The following is a 17,860-nucleotide window of genomic DNA, read 5'->3' on the forward strand; positions in this document are numbered from 1 at the left end:
TATTTTATTAAACAATAAAACATTTTGAATTGACTGTTCCATTAACATAGAAGCCAATTTACAGGGTGTCTGAATATATGTCAGAAAAATTCTTACCAAGAATAGCTAACACCATGTTGTCCTTCAGGACTTCCAGAGACCCCGAGCACACAAAGTAGTTAGCTTGCAAGGCATCTCCCTGTCGCAGGAGATACTCGCCTGGGGCACAGAATGATGTCTTGATATGCAATGATAGGGCACGTAGGCAGCCACGGCTGGCGGGCTCAAATACTGGAAGCTGAAGGATGTCCTTGTTAAGATGCATGGCAATGTCAGCACGGAGCTCATCTGGGAAATCTTTCAGTAACTGTGGTAGGAGATAAATTGAAGATGCTGTTTTCTTTTACAGAGCCATTTAAGTATATATAGGCATATTACACATCAGCAGGTAAGCACTAGATTGCAAAAGATCTGCATACATTCAGTTTTAATTTTGCATTGTTTTGCAAACCCTTGAAACCATTTTGTGTATTCATTATAATATCTTCTTTGTTGAGGCGAGTTAAAAAACAGCTGGTATTACTCAGTAGAGCGCAAATATCCCTTTAGTGTAAGTGATATTTAGCACTCAACTTGTAATCTAGCCCATAATTTTTAAACAAGTTTAATGTGTTTTTTTATAGAATTATTTCAAATAGAGTGCAGGTTCTTTAGTTCAACAACGCTAATATTTTTGCGCTCCACTTCTATTCTAGCCCATCATTTTTAAACAAATATAATATAATCACCTAGATTTAGAGTTTTGCGGCCAAAGCCGTTGCCTTAGCTATGCGTGTTTTTTCCCCCCCACACCTTTTAAATAACGCTGGTATTTAGAGTTGTCTGAATGGCTGCGTTAGGCTCCAAAAAGGGAGCGTACAGGCATATTTACCGCCACTTCAACTCTCAATGCCAGCGTTGCTTACGGTAGTGGCCAGCTTGAAAAACGTGCTCATGCACGATTCCCCCATAGGAAACAATGGGGCAGTTTGAGCTGAAAAAAAATCTAACACCTGCAAAAAAGCAGCGTTCAGCTCCTAACGCAGCCCCATTGTTTCCTATGGGGAAACACTTTCTAAGTCTGCACCTAACACCCTAACATGAACCCCGAGTCTAAACACCCCTAACCTTACACTTATTAACCCCTAATCTGCCGCCCCCGCTATCGCTGACCTCTGCATTATATTATTAACCCCTAATTTGCCGCTCCGGACATCGCCGCAACCTACATTATCCCTATGAACCCCTAATCTGCTGCCCCTAACACCGCCGATCCCTATATTATGTTTATTAACCTGTAATCTGCCCCCTCCCAACGTCGCCACTACCTTACCTACACTTATGCCGACCGGATTTTGCCGCCACTATAATAAATCTATTAACTCCTAAACCGCCACTCTCCCGCCTCGCAACCCCTATAATACATTTTATTAACCCATAATCTGCCCTCCCTAACATCTTTGACACCTAACTTCAAGTATTAACCCCTAATCTGCTGACCGGACCTCGCCGCTACTCTAATAAATGTATTAACCCCTAAAGCTAAGTCTAACCATAACACTAACACCCCCCTAAGTTAAATATAATTTAAATCTAACGAAATAAATTAATTCTTATTAAATAAATTAATCCTATTTAAAGCTAAATACTTACCTGTTAAATAAATCCTAATATAGCTACAATATAACGAATAATTATATTGTAGCTATTTTAGCATTTATATTTATTTTACAGGCAACTTTGTATTTATTTTAACTAGGTACAATAGCTATTAAATAGTTATTTACTATTTAATAGCTACCTAGTTAAAATAATTACAAAATTACCTGTAAAATAAATCCTAACCTAAGTTACAATTAAACCTAACACTACACTATCAATAAATTAATTAACTAAACTACCTACAATTACCTACAATTAAATCAACTAAACTAAATTACAAAAAAAACAAACCACTAATTTACAAAAAATAAAAAAAGATTACAAGAATTTTAAGCTAATTACACCTACTCTAAGCCCCCTAAAAAAATAACAAAGCCCCCCAAAATAAAAAAATGCCCTACCCTATTCTAAAATAAAAAGTTAACAGCTCTATTACCTTACCAGCCCTTAAAAGGGCTTTTTGCGGGGCATGCCCCAAAGAAATCAGCTCTTTTGCCTGTAAAAAAAACACAATACCACCCCCCAACATTACAACCCACCACCCACATACCCCTACTCTAACCCAAACCCCCCTTAAATAAACCTAACACTACCCCCCTGAAGATCTCCCTACCGATCAGATTGAGCTTGCATTCTATTGGCTGTTCCGATCAGCCAATAGAATGCGAGCTCAATCTGATTGGCTGATTGGATCAGCCAATCCAATTGAACTTGAATCTGATTGGCTGATTCCATTAGCCAATCAGAATTTTCCTACCTTAATTCCGATTGGCTGATAGAATCCTATCAGCCAATCGGAATTCAAGGGACGCCATCTTGGATGACATCACTTAAAGGAACCTCCAATCGTCGTCTAGTCGTCGGGAGAAGAGGATGTTCCACGCCGGAGGTCTTGAAGATGGAGCCGCTCCTCGTCGGATGGATGAAGATAGAAGATGCCACTTGGATGAAGATGTTTGCCGGTCTGGATGTCCTTTTCTGCCCGGAAAGGATGAAGACTTCTGCCGCTCCGGATGTCTTCTTTTGGTCCATCGCTGCTCGGCTGAGTGAAGACGACTCAAGGTAGGGAGATCTTCAGGGGGTAGTGTTAGGTTTATTTAAGTGGGGTTTGGGTTAGAGTAGGGGTATGTGGGTGGTGGGTTGTAATGTTGGGGGGTGGTATTGTGTTTTTTTACAGGCAAAAGAGCTGATTTCTTTGGGGCATGCCCGGCAAAAGTCCTTTTAAAGGCTGGTAAGGTAATAGAGCTTTTAACTTTTTATTTTAGAATAGGGTAGGGCATTTTTTTATTTTGGGGGGCTTTGTTATTTTTTTAGGGGGCTTAGAGTAGGTGTAATTAGCTTAAAATTCTTGTAATCTTTTTTTATTTTTTGTAATTTAGTGTTTGTTTTTTTGTAATTTAGTTTAGTTGATTTAATTGTAGGTAATTGTAGGTAGTTTAGTTAATTAATTTATTGATAGTGTAGTGTTAGGTTTAATTGTAACTTAGGTAAGGATTTATTTTACAGGTAATTTTGTAATTATTTTAACTAGGTAGCTATTAAATAGTAAATAACTATTTAATAGCTATTGTACCTAGTTAAAATAAATACAAAGTTGCCTGTAAAATAAATATAAATGCTAAAATAGCTACAATATAATTATTCGTTATATTGTAGCTATTTTAGGGTTTATTTTACAGGTAAGTATTTAGCTTTAAATAGGATTAATTTATTTAATAAGAAATAATTTATTTCATTATATTTAAATTATATTTCATTTAGGGGGGTGTTAGGGTTAGGGTTAGACTTAGCTTTAGGGGTTAATACATTTATTATAGTAGCGGCGAGGTCCGGTCGGCAGATTAGGGGTTAATACTTGAAGTTAGGTGGTGGCGACGTTGGGGGGGCAGATTAGGGGTTAATAAATATTATGTAGGTGTCGGCGATGTTAGGGGCAGCAGATTAGGAGTACATAGGGATAATGTAGGTTGCGGCGGTGTGCGGTCGGCAGATTAGGGGTTAAAAATATTTATTAGCCCAGAAAGCTCTTAACTCCTGACTTTTTTCTGCGGCTGGAGTTTTGTCGTTAGAGTTCTAACGCTCACTTCAGCCAAGACTCTAAATACCGGCGTTAGGAAGATCCCATTGAAAAGATAGGATACGCAATTGGCGTAAGGGGATCTGCGGTATGGAAAAGTCGCGACTGTAAAGTGAGCGTTAGACCCTTTCCTGACTGACTCTAAATACCAGCGGGCGGCCAAAACCAGCGTTAGGAGCCCTTAACGCTGCTTTTGACGGCTACCGCAGAACTCTAAATCTAGGCGAATGTTCTTAATATGTAAAAACGTTCATTTTATGTATGTATATACATATATATATATATATATATATATATACACACACATTATATATATATATATATATATATATATATATATATATATATATATATATACTGTATATATACAGTATATATATTAATCTTTTTTACATACATATATAGCTATAGATATATATATTTTACACACATATATATATATATAAATAAAAAGACAATTTTTTTAAGTTCAGAACATAGGTATTTGAAGAATTTCTTAACGCACCTTTGGTTTTAGCAAAGTTTTCCTAGCATACAGAAAAGGCATTTGTAGCACACCCCCTAGAAGTTTACGGGAAAAGGAGTTAGCGCAGTCGTTTCATTTGACCTCCAGTTGTAAGTGCACCTGTATTTGGCTGTTGTGCTAACATTTGACTTTCAACTTGTAATACCAGTGCAAACATATCAACGCTGTTGATTTAACTTGAGCATTGTTAGCACTCAACAGCACTAATATTTTTGCATTCCACTTGTAATCTAGCCCATTGTAAGGTATGCATGTGAAAACAATATAGGAAATGCCTCTACATTTTAGCACTTCCTCTTAACACAATTTTTAAAAACTGAAGTTTTTAACATCTCAAAAACTACTGAATAATTTTGCTTACCAGATTTATGGTAAGTTGCAGATAATTAACAATTTTCAATAATTATAGGCATTCGAGAAAATAACGCTTCAATTAAATTTAATTGTGGCTGCATTCTTGTGCAGCTATGGTAAACACACAGGCAAAAAAAACACTAGTTCATGGATGGAAAGTTTGTTTGGATGGGTTTTTATTATATGCTGCATGACTGTTTTCCTCTGTGAACATCACATTTGGTTCAGAAGATGCTGTTTTGGGGTGGTGACTAACCATAGAACAGGCTATTAGGTTCTGTTTACTCCATGTCTGTGCACTTCTCAGTATGTGCAACCCATGATCATTGGGGAAATTTCTCCCTAAAGATATCGGGGAAACTACTACTCAAACATTCAGACCCTAATTCACAGATGCTCCCATAAATATGCAACCAGTGTAACCCAGGAAGACCTATAATAACAAGAATTAGCAAACTAACCAATATAATTTCTAAATGGGTAGAAAATATCCTGATACCTCTTGTAAAATGCACAGCCGTATTTATTGAAGACATCAATATTATCACCAATATTCCTCACTAGGATGGTTTAGCCAGGAATTTTTAAACCAACATTGTGTTAAACACTGATCACATCATAATCGCACATAACTATTTTGTGTTTGGGGAGATAATTTACGTACAAAAGATGCAAAACACACGCATACACTCAGGTGGGTTGAATTAAGCCTGCATGCATTTCATAGCTTTTCCTCCCTGTGCACTGCTGCTCCTCCTGATACCTTTATCAGTCTGGCCTTACTATCAGCAACTGCTTCTGCTCCCTCTTGTTCAAAACTACATTTTTCCACCACTGGTTGCGTAAATGATAGAAAACCTTGCAAATCAGGTGTATTGTTTATGTGCAATGCTCCAGAATTTTTTGCTGTGCATCTATAAGTTGTCTGTCCTGCTTCTCTTTAGAAATCTGTATTTCTGTTTATACAGGCATGGAAAGAAGGCCCCTTTTGTACAGTTTATGGTCTGTGGTGTGTTTTCCTTACTTCCATAGTAAGCCGTGATGCCCTGTCCAGTATCAAGGATGACCCCTGGGTTTGTAATAGCATTTGGGCAAAGCCATGGCGCTCTTGCCTGCAGACTGGGAGAGCTTCTTTATATACTTGCATTATTATTATTATCGGTTATTTGTAGAGCGCCAACAGATTCCGCAGCGCTTGCATAAACATTGTCTCGCCTGTTGCTAAACAGGTATGAGAGATATATTGGTACATTTTATGAGCTGCTAAAGAAGGGGCAGGAGCCAAATCCTATTAGAAGGAGTAGAAAGTACCATTCTGGATAAGAAAGGGGGCGGATATTCAGCTGCCAGGTTAGGTGAAGATTATATAAGGGGGGCTGTGGTACAGCACCACCATGCGTTGGTGGCATTGTGGGAAATGTAGTTCTCAGCCAAGTGGCCTAGAAAGCATCCAGCTGCACCAGGCTAAATTTTAGGTGCGGCTGGATGCGGCAAGTGGTGGCCAGCAAGGGTAAGTGGGGATCACCCAAGGGTGTCTTGGGGTCTTCTTCAGTAGAGGATGTAAGAGTGCCGTGCCCCCATCATCCCCAAATCTGCCTCCCTAGGCACAGTTTATTTGGCCAGGGCCATAATATGATCCTGTCCTAGACCTATGCCTCCTCTAATAATGGCATCTCTGCCCTTAGATTCTAACAATAAAGAAAATGTCACTAAACAGTTTCTACTGCTACTCATAAAATGTTATGTAATTAAAAACACAACAAGCACAAAAATAGGGGACACTACACTGGAAAAACAGTGCAAGCTCAGAAACAGAATCAATTTACACCAGTTCACAATGACCAAGAAAATGACAAAAAAAACTGTGGGTAAAAAACTTTTACAGCCCAAATCACAACTTCCATAATTTGACAATAAGGATAATGAAAGGGAACTTAAGATTACAGTACATAGTTTTCAAATATACGTAAATTCATAAAAAAATCAAAACATGTTTAACCCATGGTTTTATCAACTCATATATTTCCCAAGGATATGTCAAATCTAATCATTTGTGTATTATAGTCCTCAGAACTGTTTAATTATACACAGATGCATAGGACTTGTAGAATGTCCCCTATTCCGAAGAGACAGATATCCTCTGCAAAGCATCTCTCTGTGCTTTATGTGTTTATTACTATGCTATGCACATCCAAGGAAACAAGTCCAAGAACCACTAGCCTCTTCACACATTCCTGTGAAACTTCTCCTAAAGCTTCAACCATATCCCTTTAATAAAACAAATGTTCATGTTTTGCATATTGTAGACTGGATAAATATATATAACACAGCTTTATTTGTAAATCAGACTATCTGCCAAAAGGACTTCAGTGGCATGAAACTTTAATTGTATTCCCAATTGGTTAGCCATTAAAGGTATTACCTGTAATCACTTTGTTATTTTCTTTTGCTTATGCTTATATACACATCCCAACTTCTATACCAGTATTAAGCTCATATTATAAACTCACTTTTATACCAGTGAAAAGAAGGCCAAATCTATATTCTGCCACTTAAGTTCTGTTACCATGTGTACATTTTAATAATAGACAGACAGGTTTATTGCATAACTAACCTCATTAGCATCAATGCCATTATTGACAGACCATGTAGTCTGGAAGTACTCAAGCATACGTTGCTTGAGCTGCTGGGGCAGACGATGAACACGGATAAAATCCTTCAGGTCCTTCATACGTGTATGATAGAGGGAACGTCGAGAGTACATACGTTGGATGATTGCTGTGACGTTACCAAACACCACTGCATGCATCAGTGCTGCAGAAATAGACAATGAGTCAGTGACAATCGTATAATAGTATAGAAAGTATTCAGTTCTGTACTTCCCAAAGTCAAGAGGCAACACAACATCATAATTAGGTTGATAATTTTGTAAAAATCACAGAAAAGTTTATTCTTCATGCTTAGCAATAAAAATATCAAAGAAATTTAGAAAATCACAAGTAAGACCACGTATAATGATTTAGTTAACTGATTATTCTATATAAATCTCCTATGGTAAAGATCATAAACTTCTCTAAACAAAAATGAGAACTCTATAAACATGCACAAATTGACCATGAATGACAAGTGGAAGTGGAATATTTTCTTATATTTTCTTAAACCAGATGTACATTAGTCATTATAGTGATATTCTACAGAAAACTTTTATTTCACTAGATAACTAATCATTATAGAGGGTGGTCAAATAACAAAGGGCCAGATTGTGGCGCGCTATTGTTATCAAGTGATAACACTGGCAAAGGTAAAGATTTTGCATATGTATTACAAGTTAAAAGTAAAACTAAAGGACTTCGGATATTGCAACCACGCTAACCTGACACCATATTAAACCCACATCGCTATACCTGACAGGAGTTAATAATATTTCACATTCCACATACAGGAAAAAGTTTATATATATATATATATATATATATATATATATATATATACAGTATATATATATATATTACATTACCTTTATCATATATATATATATTTAAAAAGAAAAAGAAAAAAAATTCTATGTGAAGAACATTGGAATGTAAGATATGCGTAACGCACTTCGGGTTGTGTACTGTAGGTCTAATAGGATGTTGGGTTAGCGCACATGAAGAATTAGTTATCTTAAGGCGTGTTACTGTAAAATCTACATATATATATTCTATTGATTTGTTATGTGCTCAAAACCCGACAGGAGTACACTTATTCTTCATGTATGCTAACCTGACATGAGTTATATTAAGGTGCATTTTATTTTTATTAAATTAAAAATACTGAAAAATAATTATAATTAAAGTAAATATATATTTTACAGTAACTATAATTATTATTAATTTCTTTCAATATTTAATATTTGCATAACGTATCTTAAGATATCTAATTCTTCATGTGCGCTAACCCAACACCGCGTTAGACTTACAGCGCGCAACCCGAAGTGGGTTACACATATTTTGATTTTCAATGTTCTTCACATAGAAGAAAATGTTCTTTTTATTTTTAAATATAAATATATTATTATTATTATTATTATTATACTTTATTTATAAAGCGCCAACATATTCTGCAGCGCTGTCCATGGGTACAATTCATTAAAATAAAACTTGTAATAGACAAGACAAAATTTTACAAACACTTACAGGAGGAATTAAGGACCCTATTCCTGTGGGAACTTACAATCTAATGGCTAGATTTAGAGTTTTGTCGGTAAAGACCCGCGTAGCTAACGCTGCTTTTTTTTCCAGCGCACCCTTAAGGCAACGCTGGTATTTAGAGTTCTCTGAAGGGCTGCGTTAGGCTCCAAAAAGGGAGCGTAAAGGCATATTTACCGCCACTTCAACTCTCAATACTAGTGTTGCTTACGGTAGCGGCTAGCTGGAAAAACGTGCTCGTGCACGATTCCTCCATAGGAAACAATGGGGCAGTTTGGGCTGAATAAAAACCTAACACCTGCAAAAAAGCAGCGTTAAGCTCCTAACGCAGCCCCATTGTTTCCTATGGGGAAACAGTTTCTAAGTCTGCACCTAACACCCTAACATGTACCCCGAGTCTAAACACCCCTAACCTTACACTTATTAACCACTAATCTGCCACCCCCGCTATCACTGACCCCTGCATTACACTATTAACCCCTAATCTGCCGCTCCGGATACCACGGTAACCTACATTATCCCTATGTATCCCTAATCTGCTGCCCCCAACATCGCCGACACCTACATAATATTTATTAACCCCTAATCTGCCCCCCCAACGTAGCCGCTACCTTACCTACACTTATTAACCCCTAATCTGCCGACCGGACCTCGCCGCCACTCTAATAAATTTATTAACCCCTAAAACGCCGCACTCCCGCCTCGCAAACCCTATAATAAATAGTATTAATCCCTAATCTGCCCTCCCTAACGTCGCCGCCACCTAACTTCAAGTATTAACCCCTAATCTGCCGACCGGACCTCACCGCTACTCTAATAAATGTATTAACCTCTAAAGCTAAGTCTAACCCTAACCCTAACACCCCCCCTAAGTTAAATATAATTTTATTCTAACGAAATAAATTAACTCTTATTAAATAAAGTATTCCTATTTCAAGCTAAATACTTACCTGTAAAATAAACCCTAATATAGCTACAATATAACGAATAATTATATTGTAGCTATTTTAGGATTTATATTTATTTTACAGGCAACTTTGTATTTATTTTAACTAGGTACAATAGCTATTAAATAGTTATTTACTATTTAATAGCTACCTAGTTAAAATAATTACAAAATTACCTGTAAACTAAATCCTAACCTAAGTTACAATTAAACCTAACACTACACTATCAATAAATTAATTAAATCAATTAACTACAAGTACCTACAATTACCTACAATTAAATAAACTAAATTAAATTACTAAAAAAAAAACACACTAAATTACAAAAAATAAAAAAAGATTACAAGAATTTTAAGCTAATTGCACCTACTCTAAGCCCCCTAATAAAATAACAAAGCCCCCCAAAATAAAAAAAATTCCCTACCCTAATCTAAATTAAAAAAGTTAACAGCTCTATTACCTTACCAGCCCTTAAAAGGGCTTTTTGTGGGGCATGCCCCAAAGAAATCAGCTCTTTTGCCTGTAAAAAAAAACACAATACCACCCCCCAACATTACAACCCACCACCCTCATACCCCTAATCTAACCCAAACCCCCCTTAAATAAACCTTACAATACCCCCCTGAAGATCTCCCTACCTTGAGTTGTCTTCACCCAACTGGGCACCTATGGACCAAAAGAGGGCATCCGGAGCGGCATAAGTCTTCATCCTATCCAGGCAGAAGAGGACATCTGGACCGGCAGACATCTTCATCCAAGCTGCATCATCTATCTTCATTCATCTGGAGCGGAGCGGAGCCATCTTCTTCCAGCCGATGCAGATCTATCCTTCTTCCACGACGCCTACTCGCCGAATGAAGGTTCCTTTAAATGATGTCATCCAAGATGGCGTCCCTCGAATTCCGATTGGCTGATAGGATTCTATCAGCCAATCGGAATTAAGGTAGGAAAAATCTGATTGGCTGATTGAATCAGCCTATCAGATTCAAGTTCAATCGGATTGGCTGATCCAATCAGCCAATCAGATTGAGCTTGCATTCTATTGGCTGATCGGAACAGCCAATAGAATGCAAGCTCAATCTGATTGGCAGATTGGATAAGCCAATCCGATTGAACTTGAATCTGATTGGCTGATTCAATCAGCTAATCAGATTTTTCCTACCTTAATTCTGATTGGCTGATAGAATCCTATCAGCCAATCGGAATTCGAGGGACGCCATCTTGGATGACGTCATTTAAAGGAACCTTCATTCGGCGAGTAGGCGTCGTGGAAGAAGGATGGATCCGAGTCGGAGGTCTGGAAGATGGAGCCGCTCCTCGTCGGATGGATGAAGATAGAAGATGCCGCTTGGATGAAGATGTCTGCCGGTCCGGATGTCCTCTTCTGCCCGGATAGGATGAAGACTTCTGCCGCTCCGGATGTCTTCTTTTGGTCCATCGGTGCCCGGTTGGGTGAAGACGACTCAAGGTAGGGAGATGTTCAGGGGGGTAGTGTAAGGTTTATTTAAGGGAGGTTTGGGTTAGAGTAGGGGTATGTGGGTGATGGGTTGTAATGTTGGGGGGTGGTATTGTGTGTTTTTTTTTTACAGGCAAAAGAGCTGATTTCTTTGGGGCATGCCCCGCAAAAAACCCTTTTAAGGGCTGGTAAGGTAATAGAGCTGTTAACTTTTTTAATTTAGATTAGGGTAGGGAATTTTTTTATATTGGGGGGCTTTGTTATTTTATTAGGGGGCTTAGAGTAGGTGTAATTAGCTTACAATTCTTGTAATCTTTTTTTATTTTTGTAATTTAGTGGGGGGGGTTTTGTAATTTAGTTTAGTTTATTTAATTGTAGGTAATTGTAGATACTTGTAGTTAATTGATTTAATTAATTTATTGATAGTGTAGTGTTAGGTTTAATTGTAACTTAGGTTAGGATTTATTTTACAGGTAATTTTTTAATTATTTTAACTAGGTAGCTATTAAATAGTAAATAACTATTTAATAGCTATTGTACCTAGTTAAAATAAATACAAAGTTGCCTGTAAAATAAATATAAATCCTAAAATAGCTACAATATAATTATTCGTTATATTGTAGCTATATTAGGGTTTATTTTACAGGTAAGTATTTAGCTTTAAATAGGAATACTTTATTTAATAAGAGTTAATTTATTTAGTTAGAATAAAATTATATTTAACTTAGGGGGGTGTTAGGGTTAGGGTTAGACTTAGCTTTAGGGGTTAATACATTTATTAGAGTGGCGGCGAGGTCCGGTCGGCATATTAGGGGTTAATAAGTGTAGGTAAGGTAGCGGCGACGTTAGGGGGGGCAGATTAGGGGTTAAGAAATATTATGTAGGTGGCGGCGATGTTAGGGGCAGCATATTAGGGGTTCATAGGGATAATGTAGGTGGTGGCGATGTGCGGTCGGCAGATTAGGAGTTAAAAAAATGGGCGCTAAATTGCTTGGGCGCTAAATTGCTATATCACATGTGCAATGAATTTTGCGTGCCACTTGTAATCTAGCCCAAAATATTTGAAGAATTACAGGTATTTGAAACATTACCTCCTATTAGCATTGTACAGATTGAGAAGATCTTTTCAGCATCTGTGTTGGCGCAGACATTTCCAAAACCTACACTGGTCAAGCTGCTGAGGGTAAAGTAGAGGGATGCTATGTAAGCACTACGGAGAGATGGGCCACCTAGAGAATTATTTATATATGGCGCTTCAAGTCTTTTGCCAAGTTCATGGAGCCAACCTTAAAGAAAAGCAGAAAAAGTGTTAGCACTTTGGTTGGATCAATTCACAAGTATTTAGTTTCTGACTACAATTATGGACTCTAAATGCCTTCATGGGAGCTCCCTAAATTGGTAGTCATTGGTTTTATGCAGTCCTACGAGGTCCCGACAGTGCCCCTTATTCTGACCTATTAGCTCAAAATAAAGACTAAAACACTTTTGTGTGTCTAACTTAGAGTTTAAAAGCAATGTGTGACCCTTTTGATATTTTGGGCTTCTTTGCTTGTTTATTACTATAATTCACCTAGATTACAAGTTGTGTGTTCGTGTTTTAACGCTGAAAAAAATGGCCATTTCAGAGTTAAAACAGTAACGCAGCTATTACGAGTCTTGTCGGTATAGCTGTACCGCAAGCATTTTAGCCTGTAATGCAACGTCAGTCCCGCACTCAAAAAAAATTAGGTTTTTGCGTGGTATTTCCATAGCGCTGCCATTGCAAGTTTTGTGGTAAGGCTAAAAAGCTTGCATTACAGCCTATACCGCCACGATCCGTTCCGCAATCTAAAACCAGTAGTTATGAGTTTTGCAACAAAACTGTTACACAAAATTCTTAACTATTGTGTTAAAAAGTACACTAACACCCATAAACTACCTATTAACCCCTAAACCAAGGCCCTCCTACATCACAAACACTAAGTTAAACTTATTAACCCCTAATCTGCCGCTCATGACATCGCCACCACTAATAACATTTATTAACCCCTATTCCGCCACTCCACGACATTGTCACCACTGTAATAAAGTTTTTAACCCCTATTCCCCCGCATCCCAACATCGCCCACACTATAATAAAGATATTAACCCCTATTCCGCCGCTCCCGACATCGCCGCCACTAAATAAAGGTATTAACCCACTAAACCTCTGTCCTCCCACATCACAGCCACTAAATAAACCTATTAACCCATAAACTGCCAGCACCCCACATCGCAAAAAAACTAAATAAACTATTAACCCCTAAACCTAACAACCCCCTAACTTTATATTAAAATAACAAGATCCCTATCTTAAAATAAATAAAAACTTACCTGGGAAATAAAAAAAAAACTAAGTTTAAACTATAAATTAAACTAACATTACTATTATACTAAAATGAAAACAACTATCAATTAAATAAATTAAATTACACATTAAAAAATCCTAACACTACTAAAATAAAAAAAATTACAAAAAATAAAAAACGCTAAATTACAAAAAATAAAAATACTAAATTACAAAAAATAACAAACACTAAATTACGAAAAATAACAAACTAAATTATCCAAAATAAAAACAATTACACCTAATCTAATAGCCCTAAAAATATAAAAAAGCCCCCCCAAAATAAAAAAAAACCCTAGCCTACAATAAACTACCAATAGCCTTTAAAAGGGCCTTTTGTAGGGCATTGCCCTAAAGAAATCAGCTCTTTTACCTGAAAAAAAAAATACAAAGACACCCCCAACAGTAAAACCCACCACCCAACCAACCCCCCAAAATAAAAAACCTAACTCTAACAAAAACCTAAGCTACCTATTGCCCTGAAAAGGGCATTTGTATGGGCATTGTCCTTAAAAGGGCATTCCGCTCTTTTTCTTGCCCTGAAAAGGGTATTTAGCTCTTTTAAGAACGCCCAAACCCTAACCTAAAAAAAAAAAAGGTTTAAAACACCTAACACTAACCGCCGACGATCCACTTACAGTTTCTGAAGTCCGGACATCCAGGCGGCGAGGGTCCAGGCGGAGTGGGTCCATCCTGAAGACAGGTGCGGAGCATCCTCTTTATACGGTCGCCGCTGTATAATGAATCTTCAATGCAAGGAAGTCTTTTCAAAATAGCGTCCCTTGCATTCCTATTGTCTGATTTGATTTTTGAAATTCAAATCAGCCAATAGGATGAGAGCTACTGAAATCCTATTGGCTGTTCAAATCAGCCAATAGGATGAGAGCTACTGAAATTCTATTGGCTATTCAAATCAGCCAATAGAATTTCAGTAACTTTCATCCTATTGGCTGATTTGTTTGGGTGGGTTTTTTTTAGATTTGGGTTTAGGCGTTCTTAAAAGAGCTAAATGCCCTTTTCAGGGCAAGAAAAAAAGTTGAATGCCCTATTAAGGGTAATGCTTTTCAGGGCAATGGATAGATTAAGGTTTTGTTAGAGTTAGGTTTTTTTATTTTGGGGGGTTGGTTGGATGGTGGGTTTTACTGTTGGTGGGGTCTTTGTATTTTTTTCAGGTAAAAGAGATGATTTCTTTAGGGCTATTGGTAGTTTATTGTAGGCTAGGGCTTTTTTTATTTGGGGGGGGGGGGCTTTTTTATTTTTATAGGGCTATTAGATTAGGTGTAATTATTTTTATTTTGGATAATTTTGTTTGTTATTTTTCATAATTTAGTGTTTGTTATTTTTGTAATTTAGTATTTTTTTTTTGTAATTGTAGATTTAAATTTTTTAGTAGTGTTAGGTTTTTAAATGTTTAATTCAATTTAATTTATTTAATTGATAGTTATTTTAATTTTAGTATAGTAGTTATGTTAGTTTAATTTATAGTTTAAACTTAGGTTTTTTAATTTCCCAGGTAAGTTTTTATTTATTTTAGTATAGGGATCTTGTAATTTTAATTTAAAGTTAGGGGGTTGTTAGGTTTAGGGGTTAATAGTTTAATTTAGTTTTTTGCAATGTGGGGAGCTGTCGGTTCAGGGGTTAATAGGTTTATTTAGTGGCAGTGATGTGGGAGGCCAGAGGTTTAGGGGTTAATAACTTTATTTAGTGGCGGCGATGTCAGGGAGCGGTGGAATAGGGGTTAATACATTTTATTAGTGGCGTTGATGTCGGGAGTGGCAGATTAGGGGTTAATAACTTTATTTAGGTGGCGGCGATGTCAGGAGCGTCAAATTAGGGGTTACTAACTTTATTTAGTGTCGGCGATGTTGGGGGCAGCGGATTAGGGGTGTTTAGACTTGGGGTTTATGTTAGGGTGTTAGGTTTAAACGTAACTTTTTTTTCCCCATAGACATCAATGGGTTGCGTTACGGAGCTTTTCATTCCGCAATTGCAGGTGTTAATTTTTTTTTATAACACTCTCTCTCCATTGATGTCTATGGGGAAAGCGTGCACAAGCACGTCAAAGCAGCACTTGGATTTTCTGCGGTATGGAGCTCGCCACCATATCGCACGCACAAGGCGGCTTTTTAGAAACTCGTAATGGCAGTGCCATGGAGGGTGAAATAATGCAAATTTTGTTGCATAGTGCAAAACTTGTAATCTAGATGATTGTTTTTATAAAATAACATAATTTGTAGAATACATATTTTGTCATATAGACTTTAATTAAATGAATCCCAACAATTACTTTTAATGTAAACCTCTAACAATACACATTTCAATACCTTTTCCTTCTACATGTCATATAGACTTACAAAGCACCTCTGTTTAAATGGTACTCCTATATTCTTCCCAGTGCCCCCTTTCTTACCAATGTCCCAAGTCACAGGATCATTGCTCTCCATTTCCTTACGGCCAATCACGTACCAGATGCAAGCCATCCAATGAGCCAAGAGAGCAAACATGGACATGAGTAGTGTTAGCACCATTGCACTGTACTGGGAATAACGGTCAAGCTTCTGCAGCAACCTCAGAAGTCTCAACAATCGTATTGTCTTTAACAGGTGGACCAGGGACGTCTTCAAATGTAGATAAGAAGAAAATAATTAAATTAGATAACTGATTATGTCCAGGCCACATGAAGTCTATGTTTTTATACGTATAGGCCTGGATTACAAATGTAGAGCAAAAATATTAATGCTATTGTGTGTTAACAACACACAAGCAAAATCAATAGCACTTGTGTTTTTCTTCTTAAAGTTATTTTTTATTGCTAGCATGATAAAATAGGGTGCGTTAATATCTAAATCCCTCATATAATAGGCATAACACTTACATAAATTGTGCACATTTGGTTTGAGATGCCCCAAAACATTTACTTTTAGCAGAAGATATTGAGATTCTCTTACCACTGTGATGTTAAATGCATAGAGAAGGTCAAATGGTAGAGCTGCAATAAGGTCCACAAAGAACCATGTCGCGAGGTAGTGGATGCAGATAGAACGGGGGTTGTACACCACCTGACCTGATTGGCTGACGTATGTGGTCCGGAAATTAAGGATAATATCTAAAAAAAAAAAAAAATCACACACAAATATATATATAATATGTTATAATGTCTAAGCTGTGGTGCAAAGGAGTTTTTTTATTGATCCATTAACTATGCAGGTTTAAACATAGTCAACAAGCTTTCCTTTTTTTTCTGTAGTTATATTTGCTTGTCAAAAACTATTTCAATCCTTTAATGTGTAACACCTCCTCATGTGCTGTAATCAGTTTACATAAAAGATTCCTATTAGGCAAATGATACCTAGGACACAATTTAAAGGGACAGTCAACACCAGAATTTTTGTTGTTTAAAAAGAAAGATAATCCCTTTATTACCCATTCCCCAGTTTTGCATATCCAACACAGTTATAATAATATACGTTTTACCTCTGTAATTATCTTGTATCTAAGCCTCTGCTGACTGCCCCCTTATTTCAGTTCTTTTGACAGACATGCAGTTTAGCCAATCAGTGCTCACTCCTAGGTCACTTTACGTGCATGAGCTCAATGTTATCTATATGAAACATGTGAACTAATGCCCTCTAGTGGTCAAAATGTATTCAGATTAGAGGCAGTCTTCAAGGTCTAAGAAATTAGCATATGAACCTCCTAGGTTTAGCTTTCAACTAAGAATACCAAGAGAACAAAGCAAAATTGGTGATAAAAGTAAATTGGGAAGTTGTTTAAAATTGCATGCCCTATTTAAATCATGAAAGGTTTTTTTGGACTTGACTGTCCCTTTAACAAGTTGCGAAAGCAGCTTCGGTGCTCTAGCATTTCAGGCTCGCCTGAAACAATAGATAAGTAGCAGCGATCTTAAGACTGCTGCTGCTTAACCTCTAACCACACCTAAAGTGTGGCGGAGTGAAATCATTGATTGACAGCCTCCGCTTGCGGCCGATTGGCTGTCGGTGGTCAGGGAGACTCATTGTACACATTCCCCAGTTTTACATAACCAACACTGTTATATTAATATACTTTATACCTTTATGATTACCTTGTATCTAAGACTCTACAGACTGTCCCCTTCTTTCAGTGCTATTTACAAACTTGCATTTTAGCCAATTAGTGCTGCTTCATAAATAACTCCACGGGGTTGAGCACAATGTTATCTATATGGCACACATGAAAAAGCACTGTCTGGCTTTGAAAAGTTGATAAACTGCACTAAAATAAGA

General features: G+C 37.1%; 1 protein-coding gene across 1 annotated transcript in view; it reads right to left on the minus strand.

Moving 5' to 3' along the window:
- The window catches only part of KCNH4 (potassium voltage-gated channel subfamily H member 4), a 390,445-nt gene that overhangs the window by 99,765 nt on the left and 272,820 nt on the right, over positions 1–17,860 (minus strand). The window contains exons 6-10 of the mRNA XM_053717885.1: positions 16,544–16,701; positions 16,006–16,213; positions 12,322–12,516; positions 7,252–7,451; positions 97–346 (exon numbers count right to left, since the gene is read on the minus strand). Coding sequence (XP_053573860.1) covers positions 97–346; positions 7,252–7,451; positions 12,322–12,516; positions 16,006–16,213; positions 16,544–16,701 — 1,011 coding nt within the window. The remainder of the gene's footprint in view (positions 1–96; positions 347–7,251; positions 7,452–12,321; positions 12,517–16,005; positions 16,214–16,543; positions 16,702–17,860) is intronic.

This window comes from Bombina bombina, chromosome 1 (assembly GCF_027579735.1).
Source record: "Bombina bombina isolate aBomBom1 chromosome 1, aBomBom1.pri, whole genome shotgun sequence".
NCBI lineage: Eukaryota > Metazoa > Chordata > Amphibia > Anura > Bombinatoridae > Bombina > Bombina bombina.